Raw genomic sequence first — 18667 nt, forward strand, 5'->3', positions numbered from 1 at the left:
AACAGAAAAACAGAAAGGGTTTGATTTCATTGTCTGCAAGACCTAACAACTGAATTTCACTTTTTCCATAGTCATGTCAGCTTTCCCCTGACTTACTTGTTTGACCATTTCATCAGTCACGTCCACGTTGGGTTTGTCAGGGAAGGGGACCATCATGTCATAGATATTGTGCCAGGTCTGAGCCCACATGTTTCCTGAAGGAGAGGGAGAACAGACACTCGAGCATCAGCATCAACTTGCTGATCAAATTCCTTACGATAACCGCACCGTTTCAAATTTTCATTATCATTAAAACCGTGTTACCGTGATTACCGTGTTACCATGGTTACAGTGCTTTGAAAAACATGGTAAATACTGTCCATCATCAACCAAAGTTGGCAACCGTCTCCCAGACGCAGACGCGCAGCCTTGGAGAAATGATTTCAGTGAAGGTTCTTGCACACAGAGTCGGAATTGTTCGCTGCGTTTTTTTAATCCGTCATCCGAAAAAAACACGTCACGCACAGATACCTTGCCCACTGAGTCCGATGCGTTAATTATCCAATATTCGTTGCGAAGATTCGCAACGAAAAGAAAACTACCGCGATCCACAACTGGCAGTGTGTCTGTGTGGCTCTCTGTCTCTCTCCTCCCCCCCCCCCCCCTTCCCCATACACACACACACACACACACACACACCGCGTCCCGCATTCCAAGCTGGTCTGCAATCACCCGGCACATTCTGTCTTTTAATTCCGAATCTCTGTATTCCTGCTCTGCCATAAAATGCTTTGTGCTGGGAGACGAACTGAATTAACTTCTCAGATGCCATTTTTCATTGTGAATAGCAACACTACGGCAGCTCTGGGTGGTCAAACACCTGTCAAAACGATTTCATGGATGCGGAAAAACGCAGAAAATCGAACCTCGTCCGAAAACTTAAATGACGGACGTAATTGTCGGACTCGGTGTGTCAATGATGATTGACACAAATGAGGTCGTATTTTTATTTTTTTCGTGCGTCAATTTCGGACGAAAAAACGGACTCTATGTGCAAGGACCTTGAGTGTATCAATCCTTTTTAGGGTCTGAGTTTTCAATATAAAACGTAAAATGATTTCAGTGAGTCTCTCACTACTCTTTGAACATTTTCAGCAATTTATTACGAATACCGTGATAATACGATAACCGTGATCATTTTGGTCACGATAATCGTGATGTGAAATTTTCATACCGTTACATCTCTACTCACAAGCACTGTTTCTTTAAAGCAGTGAGGCAAAATGACTGGCAGGCAATGGCGTGCCTCCCTCGATACTGTGGACTGTCACCAGGAGTTGGTGTGATTACATTTCACTTCCTCCTATGCATCTATAATAACTGTTGATGTATAGGCTAGTCTAGTGTGTAACACACATTCATGCCTCCAGCCAGGTACTGGCAACATCAAAAGGTGCATCTGCCCTACCTAGCAGGTGAGCTGGGATGGGTCCTTGGAGGTTGATGTACTTGGGGCCGTACTGCTTGTAGAGCTTGCGGCGGACAAAAGCATGCAGTTGCTGGTAGAGGGGCTCGACGGTCTTGTAGATTTTCTCCAAATCCTCCTCAAACGTTGGAGTGTCATACCAGGAGCGCCAGTAATCTCCAGTGTCCTTAAAACCTAGACAGGACATAATGTTCATGTTGTCAGATGTTTGCCTGATGTATATATTTTTTTAATGTACTGTACACACTACCAGTCAAAAGTTTGAACGCCCCTGATTCAATGTTTTTCCTTATCTTAAAGTCATGTCAATCTAAAAGCTTATGCTTAAATGCTTGTTTTTGCACAAATATAAATAGTGAAGTTGATCCTATGTATGAAGTTCTTTCCATGCGCTACGCGCGCTCAATGCCTAGGCTCGGCCGCTACGCGCCCTCGCCCGTAGCTCGGCTGCTGCGTGGCCTCGCCTGCCCAATTGGCGAGTGCGGGTGTGTGTTGCTCACTAAATGTTATTGCATCAGTGATGTCAACAATGCCTCCGTGTGTGTGTGTGTGTGTGTATGTATGTGTCCCGTTATGATATCACTGATGACATCATCAGTGTGTGTGTGTATACCCCCCTATGACATCACTGATCAGTCTTGTCACAATGCCTCCTTGTGTGTGTGTGTGTGTGTGTGTGTGTGTGTGTGTGTGTGTGTGTGCGCGCACCCTTATGACATCATCACTGATGATATCATTGCTGATGTCATCACATCATTAGCTAATTAACCTTAATTAAAAAATTTGGCTCAGTCAGGTCACCCGCAGGGGTGCCCTTTACACACCCGAAGGTTTCAGCCCGATCGCACGTAAAACGGCATAGCTGTGGCCGAACACAGAACTTGAAACAGACAAAGCCCGCATACTCAATTTTACACATAGATATATAGAAGATAGATAGAAGATAGTGTTGTAAAAATAAAGAAAAATGTATCCAAACTTTTGACTTGTAATGTTCTTGCAACATGTCAGGTCATGGTGAAGTTCCTACCGTCAGCTTGAGAGGCCTTGTTGCTGAGCTCCACAAATTGGGGGTAGCACTTCTGAAGAGGTACACCTGATGCATTGTGCCAGCCCTCCCAGGCGTACAGCAGCTTCTTGTAGCTCTTGGAGTTGGCCATGATAGATGTCAGCTCTGGAGAGAGAGAGAGAACAAAATCAACACACCCTCAGTCACAGAGATGACAGCAAATAGAGGGACGCTGAGGCCTCGCCTCCAAACAGAAAGAGGAGGCTAAAACAATAGATATGTGTCCACTTAGCAGTGATGGGCAAGTTACTCAGGAAATGTAATGAGTTACTTTTTTCCCGTTTTTTTTTATCCCATTTTTATCCCCCGTTAGTGCAAATTTTTAAATGTATTTATCCTGGTTGCTGCTCCACCCACTGCCGATCTGGGGAGAGCCAAAACTGGCTCCATGCTTCCTCCGAGACATGGGCAGTTAACCAGCCGCTTCTTTTCACCTGACAGGGGAAGCTTCACCGGTAGGACATAGCACGTGGGAGGATCACGCTATTCCAACGAGTTCCCCTCCCTCCGAACAGGCGCCCCGAACTACCAGAGGAGGCACCACATCAGCGACCAGGATATTGCATGTTTTTGGTGAGGGGTTCCTATATGAAGGAAACCCCCAGGGGGCACGGGGAGAACATGCAAACTCCACACAGAAAGGCCCTTTTTGACGACCCCACCCGGGCGGCGGGCACTCGAGGACATGCGGACGGGCACGCACTCCTTCAGCGCTCACAGCGTCCCAGGTGGGAATCGAACCCAGTACCTTCAAGCTGTGAGGCGACAGCGCTTACCACTGCACCACCGTGCCCCCAGGAAATATAATTAGTTACTGATTACTCCTTTGAAAAAGTAAAAAGATTACTTTACTTATTACTTGGTATCAAAAGTAATTAGTTATGTTACTCGTTAATTTACTACATCACTTTCGCTGCCCCCCCTTCTGAAAAAGGGGGGCAGCGTTTAGCCAACTCCTTTTAGAACTGAATCCCCTTTATTATTATTATTACCGTAATTTCCGCACTATAAGCCGCACCGGAGTATAAGCCGCAGCAGCAAAATTGCCTGTTTGTTACATATATAAGCCGCACCGGACTATAAGCTGCAGGTGTTTTAATGTTTTTTTTTTTTGTGTGTTTAAGACTGTGCCAGCCGTTTTTTTCTTGCTGTAGGTAGCTTCTGCCAAGCCGTTTTTTGAGGATTGTGGCTCATTTTACAAGAGCCGAGGATTATTTTCTGCTTGGAGTTTGTTAACATACAATATCTCAAAAGTACTAATAGAATGTGTACTTTCTCTGTCTAAAAGAGTTAGTTTGTAGAGTTAGTAGTTATGTAAGCATTAGCAGTTGAATACAGCATGGTTTTAGCGTCAGAAAAAATATTCAGAGATAAACGGCTTTTTGTGAAATTCGATAGAACTGTCACTTTAACCATTCATTTTTGGCTCTCTCTCTCTCTCTCCCTCCCCCTCTCGCTCTCTCTCTCTCTCTCTCTCTCTCCCTTCCCCTCGCTCTCCCTCCCTCTCTCTCTCTCTCTCTCTCTCTCTCCCTCCCTCTCGCTCTCCCTCCCTCTCTCTCTCTCTCTCCCTCCCTCTCGGGAGGGAGACGCACTAGGTTTAATCCTAGTGAGAGGGGGAGAGGGAGAGAGAGAGAGAGAGAGAGAGAGGGAGGGAGGGAGGGAGAGAGAGCGAGAGAGAGAGAGAGAGAGAGGGAGAGAGCGAGAGGGAGAGTTGCTTCAACTCCTCCCTCTTCTTGGCTGCAGCGGCCGTCACAGTCTCAGTGCTTTGCTGCTGTCCTGTGCCTGTCTGCACGGCCGCTGTTTGAGGAAGTCGGCATGGACTCGCTCGCTTCTTGGAGTTTTGGTTGAGAGAAGCTTTTGCGATTCTGGTCATATTTATGCTGCGTGTTTCAAAGTGTGTTCCAACTGTAATCTATTATGTAAATTTGCAATCCCGCATCGCCAGCAATCAGCGCGAAAAAGAAAGCGTTTTCCCCCATCCATTTTCATGAGAATGGCTGGGGTGAGAATGGCGTGACAAGTTAAAAAAAATGCTTTCCTTCCTCTAGTCAGGAGAGCACTGTTGCCACTTAGTGGGTCGGTGGAATGGGTTGTAAACGTTCGGTGGCTCCAATAATTATATAAGAGATGTAAAAGGGTTAGATGCACATCCCACGGTCAAAAAAAAAAAATCATTTTTTTGACGACTCTACTCGTCGTTGGCAGTGAACAGCTGGATTGTGTTTGACGACTCAACTCGTTCTTGGCAATTAACGTGTTAATGTTTAATTACCATATGTAAGGGTTCATGCACAGAGGGGATTGTCGGGAAAGAGATGGCTGTTTGAGGAAGCTCCCATTTATTAACATTTCAACAAAACAACATAACACAACACCACCTGTGTTTTTTTTTACAGTGCACACAGTGTCTGCGGTGTGGTGAAAAGAGGGCAAGAGAGGAAATTAAAACAGAAGTGGATTTATAGTTAGAAAGAGTCCTAAAAAAGAGAGAATTCCGTTTTTTTTCTTTTTTTTTCCTGAAAAAATCCATAGATAAGCCGCACCGTTATATAAGCCGCAGGGCCAAAAAACGGGGAAAAAGCTGCGGCTTATAGTCCGAAATTTACGGTAATTATTAAAAAATGAACCTTAGAGGAGGAGTCAACAACCAGCCAAACCATACTTTTTATTTGTCTTCTCTTTTCAGTTTTAGAGCTACAGGATATCGGACAGATTGGTCATTCCACCTACTGGAATGACCTACCTTTGATGCTCCTGATAGATGGAACAAACTTCAGGACTCATCAAAAAAGGTTCCAAGGCACTCTTCATTAAAAAGCTTTAATATAAGGCTAGTTCTTCATAGAACAGAATAAAACAGCCAACATGTTTTGGCCATAAGGCCTTCTTCAGGGCTAGTTGCAAAACCTCAGGACTCTCTTAAACTGGACAGACTGCTCTCCATAGAGACGTTCAGGTCAGGGTCTCCATAGAGACGTTCAGGGTCTCCATAGAGACGTAGACGTTCAGGGTCTCCATAGAGACGTTCAGGGTCTCCATAGAGACGTTCAGGGACTCCATAGAGACGTTCATGGTCTCCATAGAGACGTTCAGGGTCTCCATAGAGACGTTCAGGGTCTCCATAGAGACGTTCAGGGTCTCCATAGAGACATTCATGGTCTCCATAGAGACGTTCAGGGCGCTACTTGAGGATGCATTACATAGGAGCTGCACCTTCTTTGGATAGCCCTTTTACTTGTCTGCATCTGTGATTTTTATGATGTACTGCAACTTTTGTCATTGTAATTGTATTATTGTAATCAGGACATCCTTGAGAGAGCTTGCTCTCAATGGTCCTCCCTGGAATGGATAAATAAAGGGTAAAAAAATTGTTTTTGCCTAACTACCTACCTAAAAAATGAATTGCGTTGTGGCGACACAGTAGTCTTGCATAGCCAGACCTATCTCCACACTTCGTTTTAGCGCTCATTTCCCATACCAAGCCCTTGTAAACATGCGAGAGCCTGTATCTTCCGGATGTGTAATTACAGGTTTCCACCCGTAGACACAACAGAGATTGTTCTGCAGATATTCGAAGAAATCGGTTTCAAATAATTCATGTGAAAATGTATTTATACCAACTTACCAGGATCCAGGCTCCAGCAAACGTTTGGCTTTGGACACACCTTGGCTGTTGAATAGATTTTGTCCATGGTGCTGAGAATTTCATTATACTGGAGACAAGAAAAGAGTGGAAGTCATGCTTTAATTTTAGAAAGAGTTCAGCATTTCTGCTAATATAGTAGTACATTACATAATATAATATATTATATATATAACATATATATATAGTAGTACCGGTACATTACATTATATATATTAGGGCTGTGGCGATTCACTTATCTCCCGATTCGATACTATCACGATTCTTGGGTGCCGATTCGATTTATATTGCGATTCTTAACACATTCACTGCCAGCCGTTTTTTCAATACTGTAGGTAGGTTCTGCCAAGGTTTTTTTTTTAGGATTCTGGCTCATCTTTCAAGAGCCGAGGATTCTTTTCTGCTAAGATTTTGTGAACACAAATGATCTCAAAAGAACTAATAGAATGTGTGCTTTCTCTGTCTAAAAGAGATAGTTTGTAGAGTTAGTAGTGATGTAGGCATTAGCAGTAGAATACAGCATGGTTTCAGCGTCTGAAAATTTATTCTGAGATAAATGGCTTTTTGTGAAATTCGATAGAACAGTCACTTTAACCATTTATTTTTGGCGTAAGACGTCAGACATCTAAACAATAGTTTTGAACAGTAATTTCCTCCATAGCAGCAGGAAACCCCCCTCTCCTTCAAACTCCTCCCTCCGTGGGTGTGTCTCTGATGGCTTTGCAGCGTTTGTCACAAGCGAGGCTCTGCCTGTCTGTGCTGCCTGGCTGCTGGCGGCTGCTCTTTGGGCGAGTCTGCATAGGTCGTTTCGGTTGTGAGCTCAGCTGCAATGAAGCTGCGTGCGATTGTGGGCTTTCTGCCGCTGTTTCAAAGTGTGTTGCACGCATATTCTATTAGGGCTGGGCGATATGACCAAAATCTCATATCCCGATATAGGTCATTTCATATCCCGATATCGATATATATCACGATATAGCATATTTTCTGTAAACTCTATTTATAGTTTATATAAAATGACCACATGGCCATTTATTTATGTAGCAGTTAAACCAGTTAAAATGTTGTCAAACCTCACAAAGGATACATGCATTCAGAATACAGATAAGCATGGCTATTCTTTACAACACAAATAATAATAATTAGTTGCATGGCAGTAGAATGAAACACAAACTGAACCACACCACCAGTTCGATTTTCAAAGAGGACACTAGCATAGTATTGATGTGTTTGATTTAAGCACTAATCTGGAATCATATCTAAAAGCGGCCACTAGGCGGCAGTGTTTCTTTAGTCAACATCAAAATACCTACATGTTCAGTAGAAGAAGAATAAAACGGTAGAAGAAGAACAACGTGAACCAACACAACTCACCCAGGGAAAGCTAAAAGCTAAAGCTAATGATAGACGTTTTGTTGCCCTCAAGGGATTTCCTTGGGATGATGAGAGGAGATGTTTTGCCAGGTTTAACGTTAGGAGGACACACGCAAATATGGATCAAACGCGGACTTAACAGCGCAAATGCCTGGGTAGGCTAGGCGGACGGAGTGGAGGTAACATCTCCTGCTCTTTAGCCTACTCACCGGCTGATTTGTGCCACTTATAAAGGGACGCAATGGGCTTGTTGACACAGAGTCTGGTGCGTGTGTGGACTGTGGACATGAGTAAAAAAGAAAACAGAATGAAGAAAGCACAGCGTCATCCAAATGACGGACAATATTGCCGTAAAGAGTGTGATTTGCAACACAACGATATAAACGATAGAGCATCATATCAGACGAAATACATTTTCTATCGTCCAGACGAAATATATCGTCATATCGCCCAGCCCTATATTCTATTATGCAAATTTGCAATCCCCCACCGCCAGCTCCCAGCGCGATAATGCGCGAAAGCGAAAGCGTTTTCGCCAATCCATTTTACAGTATGATAATGGTTTCCTCGCGCGTTCCCCTGCAGTTCTGGCTCGGCTTTTTCTAGTCTGGAGAGCACTGTCGCCACTTAGTGGGTCGGTGGAATGGGTTGTACACGTTCGGTGGCTCCAATATTTTTATAGGAGACGTGGGGGGCGTTGATCCACGTCCCACCGTATCAACACGTCATTGGCAGTCAACCGTTGGATTTTTTTTGACGTATCAACTCGTCATTGGCAGTGAACGTGTTAAGTATTGCGATTCTACGATTATTGCGATTCGATATTACGATTTATTGCGATTTTTGTTTATTTTTTTCTTTTATTTTTTCAGTTTGTTTGCTTTTTTACACTAGATTAGAACATGGGAAAAGTTGAATCATACATTAGAGACTGTATATTATATATCATGAGTAGGGCTGGGCGATATAGTTAAAAACAGGGGCGGACTGGGATCATAATTCAGGCCGGGCATTAGATACCAAGCAGGCCAGGCCGATATGGGCCGACGCGCGTGAAATTTGGGGCGCTTGAAACCCAATTTGGGCCGTTTGAAGCCAGATTTGGGCCGTTTGAAGTCCAATTTTACAATGAGATGCACCCACTTTAACCCTGAAGTGTAATTATTACTTCAGACTAACTAATAAAGTAATAAAACCACATGCAGTGCTCGAGTGACATCACTCAGCGCACAATTGCTCAACTTCATAGAGATTGTGACATCATCAGTGAGATCACAATTGTTCTCGAGTGACCATCACTGATGACATCATCCAATGTGGGACAGAAATTGAAACAAACAGAACCCACTTCCTTGTATATGATGATGATGACAACAAACCTCCTTTCTGTCATTCTCCGGCAGGTTGGCGGCTCCCAGTCTGCTGATCTGGCCTATCAGCTTCTTGACGTCAGTGAATTGCACAGGAAACGTGTCCACGAACTCAGGAGGGAACACCTGCTTGGCCTTCTTCCCCCAGGCCTCGGTGAAGGCCTGCTTTTCTAGGTGTGCATTTACCTATAGAGCCATGGGGGGAATGAGTTTGAGTTTGTCATCTCTGCAAATATTACCTTAAGTTTCAATCTTAAGTTTGTCCCTTAGGCAATATCTTTCCCTAAGCTGAGGGATTCACTTAGGAGCGTTCCATAAAGCAGAGGTTCTCAAATGTTTTTCAGCCAAGGACCCCTTACAAGATAGAAAATATACCGGGGACCCCCTCATTCTGATTTGTGATTTTGGGCTAAGCTAAATTGTTTCCACGGTAACGTGCTTGACTTTTAATTTGATAGGTTTGTTATTAGAATGTAATCCATGAACCATTTTAGATTTAAAGCATAAACTATTTTGGTTGAACTATGAAGATTTTGCAAAAAAAAAATATATATATATATTTTTAATTACATTACATTTACATTACGTCATTTAGCAGACACTTTTGTTTTGTCCAAAGTGACTTACAATATCACAATTTGTCAACAGTACAGAAAACCACTATGCAACACAATCAATGACAGCCAAGATATTTTGATAGACTAGCACCATGTAGGAAGTAGTTTGAGAAGGAATAAGTAACATGTAGCATTTTATATTTTAATTAAAAAAAAAAAAAAAAAAAAAAGGTTTTTTTTTTTTTTTTTAACTTGAAAACTTTTCGCAGACCCCCTGGCAAAGTGCCACGGACCCCTGGGGGTCCGCGGACCCCCATTTGAGAACCACTAAAGGATCTTAGGTTTTCTCCTTGCTTGTGTTTAGACTGAGGTTTTTACGGTAGTTACTGTCAGCACAGAGCACTTCAGTTACCATGGTTACGCACGCTTCACTCTGATCACTTCACTCACAGCATCCTTCAACATTAACATGACTTGACAGCATGTTATAGCTAGCTTCTTCCAAATGGACAACAATGAGAATATTAGACATAGAAAGCCAAACTAGACCGAAGATGAAAATGTTATTCTCCTTGTAGAATGTGGCAAGCGTAAGCAAATTATACAAAGTAATTGTTTCTATGATGCAGCAGCCGTAAAAAAAATATGCACAAACAGAGGATGTGGCCAGAAATAATGGACAAAATCAATGCAAGAAATCTCTGTCAAAAGAACCGTGGAAGATCTCATGCCTTTTGGTTCTGTGCTTCACTAGCGGGATTCTGGGCCAGGATATTTGACTGGTACTCTTAAGGCCTCCAAAATAAACCTTCAGCCGGAGGCAGAACTGCTCGGAGACCTCTCTGAACTTCCCTGCAGCTGTACAACAGTCTCTGACACAGGGGACAACTGTCGCCAAAAGACTAATTCTGAAGGAATGGAAGTCTCCCTCTTCCCCTTCATTTCAGTTGTGGTTAACAACGTCTGGGACCCGTTTCTGGCCTATCTTGACGAGGTCAGGGGTGACGGGTGACTCGCGGACCCTTTGCGTGGGGCCGCACGCACAGCATCTCCTAGAAGCACACAAGCACCGTATGTGGCTGGTAGCACTACGTTGTAACACTGAACGTCCTTATATATGTTTTTTTTTCTTTTCCTTTTTTCTCTCTGTGTCTGAGCCTCTTCAACCACCATAAATTCAGCCATTCTGGTATGTTACTATGTTACACAAATAATTTAGTTACTAAGGACCTTGTTGCAACGCATAATTCATAAGGGAATAGGGATGTCACGATACTAGAATTTCTACTTCGATACCGATACCCAGGAAAATATCGATACTCGATACCATTTTCGATACCACGCGGCGGGATGACAACACATCAAGAGGCATAAAAAAGAAACAAACAGATGGACGGACAGATGCACGCTTCTCCATAATCTAGACCTGATAAATTTCACTAAAAACTTTGACCTTACACAGCAGATTACACCTGCTTCTAGTCATCAGCCTATCACAACACAGCAGATTATACCTGCTCTAGTCATCAGCCTATCAGAATACTTTGAATTTATTGAAGCAAAAGATACCCACCAATGACAGGGAGGGAGAAATCAGTGGTATGTTTGATTTTTCATTAAGAGAAAGCACTGCTGATATTGATACAGTTGCAAATGAGTATTGTATCCGTTTCAATTTTTTAGTATTGATACGTATCGATACTATCGATACCTGTTGCAAATGAGTATTGTATCCGTTTCAAATTTTTAGTATTGACTTTTATCGATACTATCGATACTTTTGACAAGCATATAAGGGAATACTTAAGTTAAGTAGCTAAGAGCAAACACTCTAGATCGAATGGTTTTCCCTAAGGTAATCTTTGGGTGATTTTATGCAACAATGTTTTTCCTAAAGGCATCCTTAGATAAAAGTTTAAGGGTAACCTTACAGCACAAACTAAAAATATCAAAAAGTCCGACAGTTGAACAAATAATCAGTTGACATATTAAGCTCGCAAGACCCCCTGCACATTTATTCAGAACACGCGAGCAAAGTTGGCCACTTTGGGAGGAAACTGAGCCTGTCATTCTCCAAATCAACCAGGGCTCGAGTGGATTTTCACTCCTGTCCCTCCCAACCCAGTCCCACAAAGAAAACTCCTGCCCGTCTTAAGAACAATGACTCCCATTCCGACTGTTTATTTAACTACATATTTATATCAACCTGATTTATTGTTACCGTAAATTTCGGACTATAATAAACTATATAAACTATATATAACTATATAAACTATATAAACTATATATAACGGCTTTTTCCCCGTTTTTTGGCCCTGCGGCTTATATAACGGTGCGGCTTATCTATGGATTTTTCCGGAAAAAAAAATAAAAAAATAACGGAATTCTCTCTTCTTTAGCACTCTTTCTAACTATAAATCCACTTCTGTTTTAATTTCCTCTCTTGCCCTCTTTTCACCACACCGCGGACACTGTGTGCACTGTAAATAAAAACACAGGTGGTGTTGTGTTATGTTGTTTTGTTGAAATGTTAATAAATGGGAGCTTCCTCAAACAGCCATCTCTTTCCCGACAATCCCCTCTGTGCATGAACCCTTACATATGGTAATTAAACATTAAAACACAAAAAAAAAAAAAAAAAAAAAAATTATTAACTCATTGAGTGCCAGCCACTTTTGGAGAACGGACGCTCCCAGTGCCAGAGTTTCAGAGCGTTTTCAGTGATTTCTCGAGGCCCACAGAATATTGTGTGATATTACTATGTAAACACTGAACACGCACAAAGAACGATGAGACTCTATTCTATCATCTGCAAAAAAAAGTTTATTGATCCCATTTTCCGTTCTTTAGTTATGAGCCGGAGAAGATAGCTTGATTCATCCAAAAAAAGCAATTTTTTTCTAGAAGCTGAGATAATTGGCCTTTTGTGAAATTAATCATTTCAAGCACATTACTGACTCTGAAGCTAATCTTTTCTAATGTAGTCACACCTCAAAAATAATTTCCTTCAATAAAACAGTTTAGGCCAGGGAATTTTGTTTGGCAGAATAATATTTTTAGCTACAACCAGCAGCGCTGGCCCCTGCGTGCGCTGCTGGTTGCAGCTTCTTGCTGGTTTTGATTTGCTGCTGGTGGGTATCGGATATTCTGGCTTGCGTTTGTCAATCCTGTCCTGCTGCCTGGGTCTGTCTGGGTGTTGTGTGTGTGCTGCTCTGCGTGCCCACTCCCCCCCCCCCCGCCCCCGCCCCGCCCCGCCTCAACTGCACACTCCTCCTCCTGTCTGTGGTGGCTCTCTGCTGAGTTTGCTGTGCGCACAGTGAAGGGTGCGGAACAGCCAGGCTTTTTTACAGCGTTCCGCGTGTGTTTGTCACCGGCAACGATGCTTCCAGTTGAGAATAATAACTCCACGGTGTGGATGTGCTGTCGTGCTGTCGCAACCGACACAGAGCGGCTCAATTGTGGGAGCAGATTGGCTGCTGCAGGCACAGCTGCAGTAACGTGCTTCAGCATCGATGCATACGGATGCGATGCGATTTCCGTTTCCATAACGACTTCTTCTTTGTTTTTTCCTTGCCTTTCTGTTATGTGGAGAGCACTGTCGCCACCTAAGGGTTCTGTAAAATAGGTTATAGACCTCCAATAGCTACAATAGTTGTACCAGAGATGTATCAGGGATTGATCCACGTCCCACCGTCAAAAAACGCAATTGACGACAACCGTCGTCATTGGCACTCTACGTCAGTATTTGAATTGACGACAGCTGTCGTCATTGGCATTCAATGAGTTAAAACACCTGCGGCTTATAGTCCGGTGCGGCTTATATATGTAACAAACAGGCAATTTTGCTGCTGCGGCTTATACTCCGGTGTGGCTTATAGTGCGGAAATTACGGTATTATGATTCCTGTCCCGCCGGCTCCCATTTACTTTGTTCCTGTGAAGTTTTCAAGTTTCTTGTCATACCGGCAACAATGCAAACATCTGTCACCTGCAATGAAAATCTTGTACTCAGAGCGCACTCAACTTCACTGTAGTAAAAGAAATGTAAAAAGGAATATCAATAAGAAGCAAGTTTCAAGCAGAGTAATTAAAATCAGATATCAAAAACATACTTCGTAAAAACAAGTAGGTAAAAACCAAAACAAACCCCACAGGATTCCCGAAATAATGTCAGCCTCTACCGTGCATCCATTTGTGAGTGGGAGGTGCCAGTCCGGGCAGGGACCTCTCTATGGGAAAGGTTCAACTCACACCAGTTCAACATGCCTAATCTCTGTATAGACTGCCCATTGGTCACATGACACCGGCCTGGGCCCGAGGAATGGAGGGGAACTCAACTCAAAACGTGAGTTTTTTATTTATTTATTTTTATTAATTTTATTTAAATTTTTTTTTTTTTTTTTATCTATTGTCAGATAAACGGGCTTTCTCTCCAATGGGACATTTTTCAGACTTTTGGGGTGTGCGACCAATGACATGGAACCGTCGTCGTACCTACCTGCAGCTTGGAGTTGTGGTCTGTCAAGTTGGTGTTGTAGTTCCAGCTGGCGGTTTGACTCTGGAAGAACACCTCCTCGGCCGTGCTGTTGTAGTCACTGACGAACCTCGCTGCTTCAGCCGCGGTGCTGGAGTACTCCCCCGGCAGCCAGCGGGCAGGCAGAGCCTCACACAGTCCCAAGACCGGCAGCAGCAGCAGCGCTGCTGACACAAAGCTGTCCATCCTGCTCCACTTGGCTCTCAGGGAGGAAACACACTACAGTGCAACGTGTCAGAAGAGTTAGAAGAAGAGGCAAAAAAAACCTTTTCGTGAAGTGAGAGTGCGCCTCCTCCACCCTGGGGGCTGTTGTATCATCCACTCCCTCACACACCTCCACCCTGGGGCTGTTGTCTCATCTACTCCCTCACACACCTCCTTCCACACCCTTGTCTGCTGGTTGAAAGGCACAGAAGCCACAGCCAGCTCCTTGTTAAGGAGCCGTTTAAAGCAGCCCACACTTCTCTGCAGCCTTGCCTCTCTCAGCAGTCTAAAAAAGAAAAATGCTTTCAAAAATGGGGACAGGGGGGGTGTGGCCGCAGCCCAAAAAGAACTGAACGAGATGCTGAGGAAGGCCAGAGGGCGTCACCGGGCTGCTCTGGAGGAGAGTTTCTCCACTATGAACTCTAAGAGGTTATGGGAGTGCATGAAAAGTATTACAAATATGAATCCTAACCGTAAGCACATTGTCACTTTAAATGATCTGGAGAGAGCTAATGAGTTGAATGATTTCTTTCTTAGATTTGATTCCGACTCGGCAGCGGATCTTAATTCTGACTTTAATTCAGTTGTTTTTCCCTCTTGTAGCGACTCTGACCGTCTGGTTATTGACCCACTACAGGTACAAAGCATCTTTAGCGAGGTAAGCAATAAGAAATCCACAGGGCCTGACGGCCTGCCAGCTTTCGTGCTAAAATCCTGTTCTGAAGAGCTTACAGCGGCCTGGTGCCCGATCTTTCAAAAGTCAATAGATAGTCACACTGTTCCTGCTCTGTGGAAAAAATCATTGATTATTCCTGTACCCAAAGTATCTTGTCCTGCTGTGAATAAGGATTTCAGACCTATCGCTCTCACATGTGGGGTCATGAAATGTTTCGAAAGAGTGATAGTCAAACAACTTAAAACAGAAATGACTCCCTGTATGGACCCCTTACAATTCGCTTACAGGGAGGGACGAAGCACAGAGGATGCTGTTGTCTGTGTGACTCACTTAATTAGTAAGCACCTAGACTCTGACCCCAAAGCTTATGCACAAGTTTTATTTGCTGATTTTAGTTCAGCGTTTGACACACTCCGACCCCTGCTGCTAGTTCAGAAGTTAGTCAAGATGAACATAAATCCGTTCATCATCAAATGGTTCTATTCTCTTTTAACAGATAGGACTCAACAGGTCAAGGTTAATTCCTCCCTCTCCAATGTCAAACACTGCAGTACCGGCGCCCCCCAGGGGGGGGTGAGCTCGCCCTTTCTTTTTACTGCGTATACAAACGACTGTAGGAACTGCGATCCTAGTAACTTTGTCATTAAGTTCTCTGACGACACCATTATCTTAAGTTTGTTGAAGGGAGACGACTGCCCTTCTGTCTACCACAGTGAAATTGACTCCTTTAAAGACTGGTGCGAGAGGAATCACCTCATTTTAAACATAAATAAAACCAAAGAAATGATCTTCGATCCGAGAACAGTTAGGGTTCATGACCCCGTGGTCATAGGGGGCAGTGCGATCGAGCAGGTCAGCTCGTATAAATATCTGGGGATCCAAATGGACCACCTGGTAAAATGGGACGTCCATGTAGACTACCTCTGCGCCAAATTAGCGCAACGCCTGCACTTCCTACGCAGACTCAGACTATTTGGTGTGAGCACAACTATCATGTCCACCTTTTATAATGCTGTGTTGGAAAGCCTGATTAGATATGGCATGGCGGCTTGGTTTGGGTCTCTGACCGTCCAGCTCAAAGCAAGAATTCTAAAAATAGTCCACACAGCCTTGAAAGTGATTGGTAAGAATGAATCGGCGACGCTACAGTCCATCTTTGAGAAAAAGGTGATCAGCCTGGCTCACAAAGTCCTGAATGACCCTTCTCACATTTTATTTTCGGAATATGAGCTGCTACCATCCGGGAGAAGATTCAGAGCAAGCAAACACAGGAGCAATCGCTACAAGCTCTCCTTTCTCCCCACCTCAATTGCACTGCTGAACAAACAGCCTGCTCTTCCCCCGGGTGTAGCGCTCTAGTTAGGTTAGGTAGGTAGTCCGGTAGATGCGGTATTTATAGTCTGGTTTGTTTGGTTATGTTCTTTTACCGCTTTTTCCTTGGTCTTATTCTCTAACCTCTTAACCCCATTTTTATTGGTTTATTCTTTTATTCTTTTATTCCTTTATCAAATCCGCTGCCGATTTTGATTTGTTTTAATTTTAATTGATTTGATTTTTATATTGATTTCTATTTGTATGATTTTTATGGTATTATGGTTTTATTGCTTATTTTATTCTTCCCTTATTAACTGGTTTGATGATTTAAACACACTATGCAATCGGGCATGTGCAATCTTCGAAATAGTGCAATCTTGTGTCTAGCTGGCACTCTTTCTGTGGTGAAGTGCAATGCTGTGACTGTGACCGTGTTTGTTTTGTTACTGTGTCTGTAACACCGATGTTGGCACTAGCACTTTTTGCCCAAGACAAATTTCCCTCCAGGGACAATAAAGTTTATCTCATCATCTCATCTCATCTCAAAGTGGAGGATGACATGGGAGTGGTTTTTCACTCCTGTCCCGTGCCAATCCCAGGCCAGGGTAAAAAAAAAAATCCTGTCTCGTCCCACTCCTGGTAGAATGACTCCCGTCCCATCTCACTCCCATTTTTTTTATATATATATTTTAGTCTCTAGGCAATGCAATGATTTTGATTTGATGTTCTATCCTTCTTAGATTACTTTGTGTTCTATTGCACTTTTAATTCGCACCATTTGGCCATATCTAATCTATCTATAGACCAAATCAGCGGGATGTTTACATTTACTTCCGGGTACCCCTGAGGTCCACACATTATAATGGCGGTGGACGGCACAAACTGACGTGTTGAAGACAAAAACAGACAAAGAAGACAAAAATGGTTTGTCCGTGTTGTGTTGTTGTTTAATATCATTCATAACAACACTTTCACTAACGTTAGTGGAGACCAGACTAGCTAATTTACCTGTTGGACCAGACTAGAGTAGACTTGAAGCTAAATTAAATTGACGTGGCGTCAGTAGCTCTGTCTGTACCAGGCTCTTTCTCGCCGAGAAGAGCCTGGTGACGCGAGGTTACTCTGTCTGTAACGTTAAGACTCTGCAAAAAAACAGCGAGTTTGACAGACAAACAAACGTTATTAGCTAGCTAACACTACATAAAACAAACACAGAAGAAAGGCTAGATACGTCGGACAAGCATGTTTACCAACCGTTTAACCATTTAAATTGAAAGTAGTCAGCCGAAAACAACGAGAGGGTTTGACAGCATTTATTTGACAACACGCACATTTAAACCTGCCGCCTTCCCCAAGTGGTACCCGGAAGTAAATTTGTTTACATGGTGACGTCACGGTGATTTGGTCTATATATCCCCAACATAAATGGGAGCTCGGGCTCTGTGTGTCTGTAGTGACATCAAACGTGATGTCATAAATCCCACTGTGACATCATCAGTGATGTCATAAATCCCACTGTGACATCATCCGTGATGTCATAAATCCCACTGTGAAAGCATCAGGGATGTCATAAATCCCACTGATGACATCATCAGTGATGTCATAAATCTGACATCATCAGTGATGCTGGTCTCATTCGGTCTCATTGGCCACACAGCAGCCGAGTTGCGGGTGAAGCTGCATGGCCAGCTTGGTGAGCTGCAGGACGGGTGAGGTTTATGGCAAGAATCACTGCCATAAACCATAATATTATATTATCACCCAGCACTACTTGTACAATAATAACAATAACAATAATAATACTAACAATAATTTGTCTATTTGTCTGGTCTATTTGTGTGCCACAGTGTTTTCGTTCCCCCGGCCATAGAAATGCAGCAGTAGCTAGCAGCCAGAACCTCGCCAGAGCTAGAGAAAAAATAAGAAGCATGGACATACCAAACGAAGTATTCAAATAAGTACTTGAAGAAACTTGCCGGATCCATAACATCACATCTTTGAAGCTTTGGTTCCTGTGTTCCGCCCATAGCCGACGCAGGGAGTCATCATGGCGAACCCGAAGAGCACTGATGGCCGTGCCCACGGCTGAAAACAACAAACCCCACGGCTATTCTCGCTAGCTCTCTCCTAGCTTAGCCTAGCTCTCCACCTCTCCACACACAGCCATCTCTCCCAGGCTCTCACGCAGCTCCCCTCCCCCAGCCAATCCCAGGTGAGCCAGCCTCTCTCTCTCACCTAACCTCGCGGCACCAGGCTCTTCTCAGCGAGAACTCTCACCCAACCCACTGGCTGTTGCCTTCACGGTCCCACAGAACCCCGTAAATCCCCACATACATGCCAAATCCCACAGGTAATTAGCCGGTGGTTTTCATGTAGTTATTGTGTAACAATGGTGGTTGCACATCAAAGTGGAGCATGTCAATACAGAGAAGATTTATTATGGGCACCCCTGCGCGGGTATGACG

General features: G+C 43.6%; 1 protein-coding gene across 1 annotated transcript in view; it reads right to left on the reverse strand.

Moving 5' to 3' along the window:
• LOC310799840 (angiotensin-converting enzyme-like) overlaps window positions 1-18342 on the reverse strand; it is a gene marked incomplete at its 3' end in the record, with an annotated part of 36229 nt that extends 17887 nt beyond the window's left edge. Inside the window, exons 1-7 of the mRNA XM_083662448.1 lie at window positions 18141-18342; window positions 13973-14227; window positions 8928-9104; window positions 6160-6247; window positions 2496-2639; window positions 1448-1639; window positions 97-194 (exon numbers count right to left, since the gene is read on the reverse strand). Coding sequence (XP_083518574.1) covers window positions 97-194; window positions 1448-1639; window positions 2496-2639; window positions 6160-6247; window positions 8928-9104; window positions 13973-14194 — 921 coding nt within the window. The 5' untranslated portion in view covers window positions 14195-14227; window positions 18141-18342. The remainder of the gene's footprint in view (window positions 1-96; window positions 195-1447; window positions 1640-2495; window positions 2640-6159; window positions 6248-8927; window positions 9105-13972; window positions 14228-18140) is intronic.
• Window positions 18343-18667: the final 325 nt, after the last annotated feature.

This window comes from Poromitra crassiceps (assembly GCF_964638095.1).
Source record: "Poromitra crassiceps genome assembly, chromosome: 28".
Classification (NCBI taxonomy): domain Eukaryota; kingdom Metazoa; phylum Chordata; class Actinopteri; order Beryciformes; family Melamphaidae; genus Poromitra; species Poromitra crassiceps.